Here is a 12,133-nt window from a genome sequence, read left to right as displayed (position 1 = left end):
TTATTATGCATTTGGGATGCTCTGGTGTTTTCATTCATACAACTTAAGTGAAAAAAAAAGCACCTGAAGCATTGTTATTAGTAAAATCAATAAATTTATGTTTAATTCGCAGTTTTTAATGTGAAAGCGTTGTCTTCTGCTGAGTTTTGTTGCATATGTATTGTTTTGTGATAGTGCCTAGGGAAGGGCCAGATCCTTCTATGCCTCATGAGATGAACCCTTTGTTAGCAATTTTGGATGGTAAAGATAGCAAGCATTGTTGAGGAGTATGTAGAAATTACATGATGGTGCTAATCAGTGCAGCATGCAGTAACTTGAGCACGCCAAGGATCTTGCTTCTTTGTTGACATTATACCTGAAGATTTTTTATGCTAGAATTTGAAGAGAGTAATGAGGAAGTGTTGACAGATATTACTATATATCCTTCTTAATTTGTGAGGACAGCAGTGGAAGCTACAAAAGCCTTGTTTGAAAACATAGCCAACTGATGGCAGATCTTGACAATATGAATTGGTAGGAAATAGGAGCTGACATTTCAGTTACTAACAAGACAACTCTATGGTGGAGGAAGTTTATAAAAGACTTAAGTAAAACTAAGTAGCTTTATTTGGTGCACTGCAGAATGGGGAACCAGCTAGAGAATGCAAAGGTAAGACAATATTATCTGCAGTGAGTGGGGAAAATGTTATTTGGGGAAGCCTTTAATCTAGATGTAGATGGGCCAGTGCAGTACTGCCACGTTTCTGCTGCCCAGAAAGGTTTTTTTCAATTACTATTGATTTCCAGTTGCCATTATAGAATCTTGAGGCACTTTATTCTTCTGTTTCTGAATCATAATTAAAGCATAACTTGAAGAAAGACCTTTTGAGCTAGCCATATGTCTGACAATCAGCTGTTCCCTCTTCTTTGACATCTGAAATCCTACATAGCTTCCTAACATGTTTTTCTTATTATTTTCTGTTTAGCCTCCAGTTCCAAGCCTGAACTCAGCTCCAGTTCACAGACTTTGGGAAGTCAGCAGAACAAGACAGATGGCACCCGAGTAAAAACTCGCATTCTGCCCAACATGCCAAAGCTTTTCATACCTTCATCTGTCACCAAATTTCCACCTGAGATCACTGTCACTCCACCCACTCCCACCCTCCTTTCTCCAAAGGGCAGCATTTCAGAAGAGACCAAGCAAAAATTAAAGGTAATAAAAGGGAAACAGTAATTTTTTGGCTTATTGTTTTTATCTTAATTCGCCCCTCAATAAAATACTCATGCAGAAGGAGCAACTGTTCCTGTCCCCAGTTCATAACCAGAAGTAGCATAAATAGTGGAAGACCCATACCTGTGACTGCTCAGGGGGCATTTGGATAATGCCCTTAATAATATACTCGAACTTTTGGTCAGTCCTGATTTAGTCAGATAGTTGGACTTGGTGGTCTTTGTATGTCACTTCCAACAGAACTATTCTATTTTGTTCTAACATGCCAACTATTATTAACAGGATTCAGTTTTTAAGAAGTGGTGAAATACTGGCCATGGGTGGCATCGCAGCTATCCTAGTCTGTATCCCTTTTTTGGGAATTGAACAGAATTATCAAAACGTGTGAGGGAGTTAGTGCAGCAATTGCAATTCTTATACTAGTGAAAGCTACTAGGATATAGACTGTGGGGAAGCCTACTGGTTAATGTTATGTTGTTTCACATTAGGTTGCCATATCTTTTATGGAAGTAAGAGGGCTTGTGAATGTGACGGAATAGCAACCAGTTGGCTTTTATCCCTGTGATCATGGGTTTATCCTGACTATTTAGCAATATATTCTCTCTCTCTCTTTTTGGGATCAGTCTGCTATTTTGTCTGCTCAGTCCGCAGCGAATGTAAAGAAGGAGAGCCTTTGTCAGCCAGCTTTGGAAATCTTAGAGACCTCAAGCCAGGAGTCCTCACTGGAAAGTGATACTGATGAAGATGATGACTACATGGACATATGAATGAATTCTGGCCATCATCAACACCAACCATATAACCATTCTTGTTGCCAACATCTCTGGCAGTCCAAACATCTTCGTTGGCATTACTCACCATTTAATCTGCATCATTGTGTTCTTCACTTTCATTACCTTTGTTACCACCACTACCACTTGTATTGCCTTCAAAACCTTCGCCATTCTCCCCATCATGGTGCTTAACGGAAGGAAAATGTTTACCAGGCAATTAATACATTTGGACCACTCTGTCACCTTTAACTTCAGTAAACGCAAGGATTTATTTTTTTTTTAGCTGCAACTGACATCTCTCTGCTATTTCTGCTTCTTCAACCAGAGCCTTGGGATTCAAGCCAATAGCTCTTTCCTGTAGCATTTTCTTCCTTTTAGTTTTCTTTTTACATTTTTGCCATTAGTTAAGTTTTTCTCCCAATAATTCAACAGCGGAATCTCTGTCTGGTCTTGCTATGATTAGCCTAGCTCCTTTTAAGGTGAATGGAGTAGAAAAAGGTTGCTTAGCTGCTAGAGGATTTAATTTTATTAAGAAAGTCTGTTGTGGGGTGAAAAGGGTGAACGGACAGGCTGTCAGCTGCTTGGCACAGTTGTGTGCTTTGCTGGAATTTGTCTTGGTGTCAGTAGGCAAAGAACCAGCTTATCTAGGCAGACAGAGATCTTGGCCTCCTGTTTGTGCTCATTTCACACTGATGTATGAGGTCCAGCAGAAATTACATTCAGGTTGCTGAATATTGGCTTAACGAACTGATCTTTCCAGAATTGTCTTACAGTCCTTTCTCTTCTAATGCCTTGGACAAGCATTTTGAATTGGGGGCTAGATGATATTTTTATGGTGGTATTGAAAAAGACTTAAGATTTCAGTACCGTTTCAGTAATGTCTGTTTTTTACAGAATGACATGAAAAGGTGTTTTTTATCTATCTGCAGAGGGACTGCTCACAGTTATTTATATGAGAAAATAATGGTAACAAAGACCTTTTTTTTTTTTTTTTTTTTTTTACTGAATATTATCTTTGTAAAATAATGAATGCAAACCATGCAAAAAAAAAACCAAACCCTACGTCACACTATATATACACACACACGTGCTCACACATATATATATATGTCTGTGTACATATATATATGTATGTATATGAAAAAAGAAAATGCATACAGCTTGCCATGTTGGGTTTCTTTGTGTTTTGGGGGAGGTGGTTTTCTGTAAAATGCAGAGCTTTGTATAAACTTCTGTTTTTTTCTAATAAAGCTGAAATGTACCTACTGCTTCTTCTGTTCATCTGAGAGGGCAAGGTGCCACGGTTATGGCAAATGTTCTGCTCCTCCCTTCCTTTTGGAGAAGAGGGCGATGGAGGAACGGGGTGGGAGTAATCCTCTTCCTTTTCTGAAGACTTCCAGAAATCTTAGGATGGATTTGGTCCTGTGTGACCCTGAGCCAAGTCAGGCAGTGCTGCCATGAATGTATGCAGTGGGCTCATTTCCCTCTGAGACGTGATCTGAATTCTTTTTCATCTGATTGTCTTTGAATACTGATGAACAACATAAGGAAGAAGGTATAGTGAATATGGGAAGAATACTTGGATGTACAGACCAGCATTTAATCTGCTTTTGCAGTGGTCATTCATTTGCCATAAGAATAACGAATGGATCCTAGATAGATAGAAGCATTGCCAAACAAAGAAAATATTGTAACTTCATTCTCATACTCAGGGTTGTTTGTTTTGAACAAAATGCAATTTGTAGGGAAGTGAGCATTTCCATCTTGGTCATATTAGCAGTTGTTCCTGTGACTTGTTCACTTACTGCAGGTGGTAGGTGAGCTGGATGCTAATGGTGTGGGGAAGATCACAGTAGCTGAATGGTAAAAGCAAATGGATATTTTCAGTAGTAATATGTTCTCAGTGTTTGTTTGCTCGTTAATTTGCTGTAAGTTATTGTAAATACAGCGTATAGCATATTGTGTAGTCATTGAATGGTAATTGCCTAAGGTAGCAGTAGAAAATCAGGAATTATATTTGCTGTTGCAGAAGATATCGTAGAAAAAATAACATAAAAAAATTCCATGAGATGGAAGGTAACATGGAGACCTCATTCTAAATAGTACTCTTTCACTGAGGTACGTTTACTGTGTAGTGTACATTCGTCACTGTGTAAGGCTAACACCGTGATGATGTTGAAACTCACAGGTCCAAGCTAATAGCATTGGTTTGAGGTATGAAGACTGAACATTCAAATGTCTTAAATGAATTTGACCATTGAAAATGATAGTTTTTCTTTATTCTTCTAAACGTTTTGCTTTTTTTTCCCCCTCCCAGTACTTGTTAATGTGCATGATCTTGATCTTTGATTTCTAGCCCTTCTTTTTTGAGAAGGGTTTAATGTTTCATTGAAGAAAAATTAGAACAGTAAATGAAGCTGTTCAACTCAGCTAAGAGTCCTGAACATTGCTGATCTACTCTTAAATGCTTGTAATCCTATATTCAAAAGTTTTATCTGATTTTCTCTTTTCTGAATCTATGATCTCTTATTCCCATTATGGTGTCAGGTAGCTGGAGGGTTTTTTGTCAATCCCAAGAAGTTACTGAGGTTGGTGTGACTGTACAGGCCACCTCCTTCAGATCCTGTTCTTCTGCCAGCTGGCTAAATGACGTGTTGTTTGATGTGACAGGGCTGTCTTCCACAGTGGGCATTACTGCTGCTCTGTGTTAAAGGATCCATTCATTTTGTTTATGTGAAATTATTGAATAGTAGAATGGCTTGTATTGAAAGGGACCTCAAGGATCATCAAGTTCCAAACCACTTGCCACAGGTGGTGTTGCCAACCACTGGATCAAATACTAGATTGAAACCCCCTCCAGCCTGGCCTTGAACACCTCCACAGATGGGGCATCCACAGTCTCTGTGGGCATCCTTTTCCAGTACTTCACTGGATGCAGTACTCCAAATGGGGCCTCGCAAGGGCAGAGCAGGGAGGGACAATCCCCCCTTTGCTCTGCTGGTCAGCCCTCTTCTGATGCAGCCCATAGAAACCATACTCTGGAGAGAAGATGCCAAGATGATTGGATGCACTGCATATCATAATATATGTTTGTCTGAAGCACGCTGCCAAAAATTATTTTGGAGAAAGATCTTCAAACCCTTTATGAACAGAAATACATACTTAATATAGCATCTTCTGAAGCCTGACAGCTTAGTTTTGTGAAATTTTCATGGGGAAAAAAAAAAAGCCTTATGATAAAACTGCAGTGAACTAGTGGGTAATTTCTTTGATTTCAGTCTAATTCTAGTTTTAGCTTGACATCCAAGCACAGATCAGACTTCTAAGTCCTTCTTTTCAGTATTGCAGATCAAATATAAACACAACATCTATCTAGAGGATTAACTGGATAAGCACTGCATCTGAAATCTCTTGTGTTCCCAGTTGTCCTTGTGATGTTGTGCCAGACAAATAAATGGCTGCTACTGAAGTATACTGCTCCTGTATAGACACACACACACATATATATTTGTTGTTTTTTTCCTGCGAGGCTGAAGGGAAAAGAATGTCTAATGCCTGAAGGAAACATAAAGGTAAGTTCTGTGTTAAGAGGTTGTTTTTGTCACATGAAGCCAAAAATCGATTATAGGTTAGTGCTGTAACATTGGAAGACCTTTAAAGATAGAAACGTTTACCAAATAGAATACATCATCCAACTGAAAATTCATTTTTGTCCAGAACGCTTGGAGCTGGAAAACTGAGCAGATCTGCACGTTGTTGTGGTTGGAAACGATTTCCCATAGGAACAGATAGAGAAAGAAAAAGTACTTATTACCTGCTTCCTGCATGGTGGGGTTTTGTCTTTTATAACATAAGGCTGTGTGCTGCTGTGTTACTGTTCTGTGCGAACCTCGCTCTGGATTTCTTTAGGTTACTGCTGACCCTTAGGAAGAGTCAGTCTTAGTGCACATAAATACAGAATGCAAATGTTGGCCTTATTTTTTGCTGTACTACCCACGAGCCTTCTACACAGCAGTCATATGAGGTGTTTGCCATGACTTCGTTTCCATACCTGCAGAGGCTCCGATGCAACCTCACAGCACCGTAAGTAAGGATGCTAAAGCACTTTCCTGTATATTAACTCCAAAATATTTTCTGTCCTATGAGTAGATTTATCCTTAATAAAATGTTATGTGTGAATAAAAGCCAGACACACGGCAAACCTGGCTGGAAGGCCATCCAAGGGTGTCAGGGTGTGTCTATAGACATGCCCAGCATTCATCCCGTGCTGCTCAGAAGTTACACTAGCTGCTGTCTTAGCGCTAGAGGGTGCCCTAGGACAGGGAAAAAATAAGAACGGAAGGATCTGTCTTTGCATTTCTGAGAGACTTTACATTGTTGTTTTTGACCTCAGGTACTTCCAAGGGCCTTCCACAGCTCTACTAACCCATATGTCCTTTTTGTACTTGTAGAGTCTGATTCCAAGCAAAGGGATGAAGGGAGAATCTTCATAGTAAGTTTGGAGTGTTTTGTCTCTCATTCACAATCATAGCAAAAACAAACAACCCACCACCAATAATACTGGTAATACAGTTAGCAAAAAACACCCAGAAAGGTACATGCTCGCTCTGTTATTAATATGACAACTCTAGCATGAAAACAGATACACTGTGCTTTCTTTTCATATTAAGTCTATTTGTCTCCTATTTTTTTTTCCCCCTTATAAAAAGCTACTGGGTATTTCTCATTATCTTAACATTCAGTTCACCATATCTGAAAGAAAAGAATATCTTTTGACAGTCTTGTGCTAAAAGGCTCAAGTGGTACTTGAAGCTTTATCATTGTCAATCCTGATTAATTCCACCTGGTTCATTACAACAGCATGGGGTTCGTGTCACTGTAACCTGCACCTGGGGGTAAGTGATAGATGTGTAGCTCACAGGTCTGTAAACCATTTTGAGTTAGCTTCATTAAAGACAGTCTTAATTAAGGGCAAAAGCACGTGTGAGGATTAAGAAAGAAATACATAGCTTTTAAGCTTGAATCTCTAAAGTCAGGAGCTGAGATCAATTACTGTGGTCATCTTGCAGAGATGTGCATGAAATAGAACAGTGAGATGGAATTGGGGCTGTGAACTGACTGCGGGATCAGGAAAACAATCTTCTGCCGTGGGGAAAAGGAAAGTCGCACTTCTGCCCACAGTCAGGAGTTATCTGTGCAACTAGCTGATTGTATATATATCTTAGTACAAAAGCATTCAATTATATAACCCCAGTGGGAGGAATACTTCTCAATGTCTAAGCACATCATCATATTAAAGGAAACTGCCTGTCTAAAGCTTAGTCAACAAATGTGTTAAAAAGCAGTTTTTGCTGTGAGATCAGTCACTGATACCCCCTTCCACTTATTTCTCAGCCTATTTTTTCACTCCATTCCTTTTCAAAGACACAGTAAACTAAAGAATAAACTGAATATAAATCAGTATACATGGTAGGAGCATATGGGAACCAAGCTGGAATGAGATTAGTTTTATTTTAGTTAGTAATATTATTCTGGCTGCAACTGAAAGGTCATTTGTCAGCGTTTCAGACATAGTGTTTCCTATGTGAATACTTGTTACTCTTAATGTGTAACTGCAGTTAGCTTAAGAACCTGACTGTGTATTCACTGTCTTTTCTTTTTACTTGTTAAAGGTTTTTTTGCCAGATATGGAGAGCTGTTCACAGGAAATGATTTACAGCTGAGTTTAATTTAGAAATAGGTGAGTTGTTATCTAATGTTGCACTGACCACATATTGCTCAATAATAATTAGAAAGGATAATGTATGAACAGCAAAGCTTCGTTCTTTACAAGAGAATCAGAGAACACTTCTAATGTAAGTCATACTGGAGATACAGTTTCCTTAGATTATACACCCAAATGCTTAAACAGAGTAATTTTCTCTTCTAAGTATGTGCTTCTGCATACACTGTTACTCCTTCAGTACTGCTGCAGTGATCGTTTCCATTTTCTCTTGAGAGCTGACCTCAATGTATTCTTAAAGAATAGTTAATTGAATCAACATGTAAAAGCACCATGCTATATGAATGCTGAAAAGCATTAGTTTGAGTATAGAATGTGTCGCTTAGGAATGTCTAGACTTATGTTAGATTTCCATCAGATTGGAGTGGGTAAGAAAAATATTAAGGTTTAGAAATTCCTAGTGAAAGTTATTGAGCTTGCAACATCAGTTTGCAATGCTCAGGTAGTCAGTTCAATTTCAAACAATTAAGAGTGCTGCTATGACTCTCCCAATAGATAGCACTGCTGGAAACACTTCCTATCTTCAACAGCAGATGGGCTTTCCTGGGACCACAACAAAGCATCTGATGCGTTGTCTTACAGCAAGTAGTGATGCTACAAGACAATATTTCAGTCTGGCTTTTATGAATGTAATAACGGCTTGCAATTTGTTGAAGTATTGCTGCAAAAGTAAGTTGAAGCACTTTTTATTGGTAAGATGGATGCCACTGCCTTGGCATTGCCTTTTGTTTGAAAGAGCACAACCTCTGGTCGTTTAAATCCCTCGATGTCTATCACTGCCTCCCCCACGGCTTCAGATATGTCCCCATTCAGCTGGGCTGACAGGTGCTTAGCCAGTCTGAGCCCTGTAGTTCTCCCTCTGCAGGACGTGAGCCGACTCGGTCTGAGCTCCATTGGCAGCTGTTAAGAGGCAAACACAAGGTCCTTTAACAGCTGCGCATAATTCACATGACTGCTCTGGCAATGTTACTGTCTAAATGGGTTCACTTTCAGATAACTGAACATTGTACTGAAATGTGAGGTAGGTAGTATGTTCACATATGCATTGCCACATCACTCTGCATTTACCCCTTAAAACAGAGCTTTGTACAATTTCAGTGAAAGTCAAAAATATTTACAACAATATTAAGGCTCCATTGGTACTTGTGGTTATGCTTCAGTAATAACTTAGATTCAAAGGCAGCACAGTGCATCAGCTGCTGTGTTGTCTGAACTCTGAAGACAAGTGGAAAAGTAGCTGCAAAGAATACAGAAATATGCTTAAAATATTTGTTGAAACATGGAATTATACTTACAAATCCAAAGAATCTGCTGGGGAAAACAAAGAGAGAAGAATATTCCTTCTGCAACGTGTGTCTGGTTCAGCAATGTCCTTAAATATAATTACTGTTGATTTCAGTGAAGATAGCGAAGGTTGTCATCAGCTTCTGTTTGTCCATCAGTTTACTTTGTAAACTCAGAAGCTTTACAGAGGTTTTCCTACAAGTAGAATTTCCATTGAAAGCAGGTAATTCAGAATGAATAGACTTAGCTTCCTTAGTACCGGCAACTCAAAAGTATACAGTTACCTGCTGAAAAATGCCAAAGCCTGAACAGAAATGGGAACATGTACTGATTAAAGCAAAAATCAGCCCCAGTGAAATATGTGGGAAAATGAGTGCCTACAAAGAGGAGGACAGAGTGTGTTGGGGTGTGTAAATACAAATGACGGTGTAACATGAGGTTTTGGTAACAAATCAATCCGAAGGAACAGGAACATGCTATGATATTGAAATTGTTCTGCATTAATGTGGGAGTAGTGCTAAATTTCTCCCTTTGATTGATATGGCTACAGTGTATAGATTAGCATTGGAGAGCAAGCAGCATTAATATAAATTCCAGAAATGAAATCATAAAAGGAAATTCTACTTAGCAATACCTGTCTTTGTGTGATCCCTGGAACAGCACCTTTATTGGGAATATCCTTTTCTTGGACACATTTCTCCCCTGTTCTCAGTGGTCGGTGTTATTCCTGCAAGGAAATCCTGACAGCTTTCCATATTGAGTGAATAGAAAGTTGACTATGAAGCATTCCTGCAGCTAAGCAAGAGCAATAGGGGAAGCCACCTGAGTTTTGTCACAGTGCATAATGCAAAACTCTGTAAGTAAAAGACCAACAAGTTCCCACTCCTGGAAGCTGAGCATGATGAGTTTTTGCAGAGCCAATTGCTCCGTGTTCCCCTTTCCCTATCTGAAATTTCCTGTGTGTTGTAACCATTTAACAGTATGTTACTACCATCCATTATGTCCTGCCTTATTCTCTTTCAGATGAAAGAGACGTTTCTGGAATTCCTCAGTCCCAATGACTGAATTTGAGAGTTAATGCCAATGGAATTAGCACACTGCCATTGTTGAATGGTCTCCTGTGGCTATATAAACATTAAGGTGACACATTTCCAAAGCAGATGATGTTACTGCTGCAATGCCGTTATTTCAAGAATATTTCTTAAGGATCAATGTAGATTTGACATTTTATATAATGTTATATACATATTTACTTAAGAAAGAGTTGATTTTGCTGCTTCTACTTAATTTTTTGCTGAATTTTTATTTACTTGCTGAGGAAAATCTATTACACTGGCTTGACGTGGAAGGGATTTATCCACGAGAATGGTTTGAGGTTTGTTTAAGCTGACCTCTTATTGGAAAATATATTTAAATGACAGCTCTATTAAGAGAAACTAAATCAGTTTCTGAAGTAGATCACCTGAAAAAGCTGGAACAGAACAGACTCCAGAAACCTGAGATCCTTCAGCCTGGGGAGGTTTTGCTGGAGAACAGACGTCTCCTACACCAGCTTCTGCCATTAGCATAACTTCCATCTCTGTGAACAGAAATAGTCTGAGGCTCAGCTGCCTGTGACATGTTGCTGGCTAAAACCTTGGCAAAATGACGCTTTGTTTTAACTTTGAGGTTTGCAAACAAATTATGAGGCAAAGTGAGATGGCTGTGGTGATCCCACTGTAGGCTCATCATAACCTCACCTAATGCAAGTGAGAAATAGCTGAACATGAAGGTTGCTCAGAAACTGTTTTGTTGTTGTTTTTTCCCTTCTTTCACAAAATTACTGATAATGGCTACTCTATAGACAACATAGTCACTCAGTACATCCAGATAACAGCAATGATTTGCTTTATTACCAGTCTCCTGATTCCCCCCTTCAAATTGAATAAGAACCTGTATTTCTGCAACTGTATTTTCATTTGTCTTCAGGTAAGGAAAAAATTCATTCAGTCCATGTTAAACTAGAACCTTTAATCTAACGCTCCCTCCCCAGTACCCTTTTTTATGTGAGTTTTGCTTCTCTGCAGTCGCCTGTCAATGAGTGAGTCAGCAAGTTTGCTGTATGTCTGCTGGTCAGAGCCCAGAACTCAGCTACTGGAACGTGGGAAGACTGTCTCAAGTTGAGCCCACTTAACAGGCAGAGAGAAACACATCCATCTCCTACCTTGTGAAACAGCCCCTCCTAACAGAGCAAAAATGCTTCTGGAAAACAAAAAAAAAGGACTGCAGATTGCGTAGTTGAATATGGGACTTTTGTGAACGTCAGGACTGAAAGAGAGGAGAAGGAGGCATTACCCATTTCAGCTGTTTGTCAAGAGAGCAGCACTGGGTTGCATTCCTCAATGAAGGTCACTTTTTGGCACAGGGTATGGTCTGTTTCTGGATGGTTCATGGGTAGCAGGGTAGAAATGTGATGGAAGCAGGGAAGAGCTGCCCATGGCAGGAGTTAGTCGATATGTAGAGAATGACTCTATAAGTCATGCATACTGTGCATGAGTTGGATATACTAAGTGGATATGTCGTTAGTGTAAACTGAAGTGCTTTTTCTCCCTTGAGGGCTGTTAGCAGCTCTCTAAAAGCAGAGAGGAGAGCAGCTAGTAAAGTTGGTGCTTCAGAACTGCAGTGAAAGTGCTTTCATCCATGGATCAATCTTTTGTCAGCCCTAAACCAATGGCTGATGGCTTTAGTGTATCTCCACTGTCACCAAAAGGCGCTTCTTGGGAAACGAAGCCCCAAGGCTCAATAACATGTCACCTGTCCCATCACTCTAGCCTTATTCTACAAGCAGGGAGAAGGACTGTTCTGCCAGCCTCAGCAGCATTTAGACTGCAGGCATGACTCTCTTGGGAGTAATGTCTGGGCATTTGTGAAATATGATGTGTGGAAACACAGGGTTTTATTTCTGTAAGTGCTTGGCTAGGTACAAAAGCAGATGGCAGGACCTCTGAGCCCAGCAAGAGGATACTGATGGTAAAGCACACACATGCTTTTCTTTTCTCCTCTGTCTTACCTTTTATTTTTCCCCTTCTTTCACTCTACCCGCAC

General features: G+C 39.6%; 1 protein-coding gene across 5 annotated transcripts in view; it reads left to right on the top strand.

Moving 5' to 3' along the window:
* CABIN1 (calcineurin binding protein 1) overlaps window positions 1-3,249 on the top strand; it is an 89,617-nt gene extending 86,368 nt beyond the window's left edge. For 4 of the 5 annotated variants that reach the window (XM_072351003.1, XM_072351000.1, XM_072351002.1 and 1 more), the window contains exons 37-38: window positions 966-1,192; window positions 1,834-3,249. In XM_072351003.1, coding sequence (XP_072207104.1) covers window positions 966-1,192; window positions 1,834-1,977 — 371 coding nt within the window. In that variant the 3' untranslated portion in view covers window positions 1,978-3,249. The remainder of the gene's footprint in view (window positions 1-965; window positions 1,193-1,833) is intronic. The other variant, XM_072351004.1, reaches the window with a different exon arrangement.
* The last annotated feature ends 8,884 nt before the right edge of the window (window positions 3,250-12,133 follow it).

The sequence above is a fragment of the Excalfactoria chinensis genome, chromosome 16, assembly GCF_039878825.1.
Source record: "Excalfactoria chinensis isolate bCotChi1 chromosome 16, bCotChi1.hap2, whole genome shotgun sequence".
In the NCBI taxonomy this organism is placed as follows: Eukaryota; Metazoa; Chordata; class Aves; order Galliformes; family Phasianidae; genus Excalfactoria; species Excalfactoria chinensis.
The sequence above is the reverse complement of the archived record's forward strand: the minus strand, read 5'-3'. Positions and strand labels throughout refer to the sequence as shown.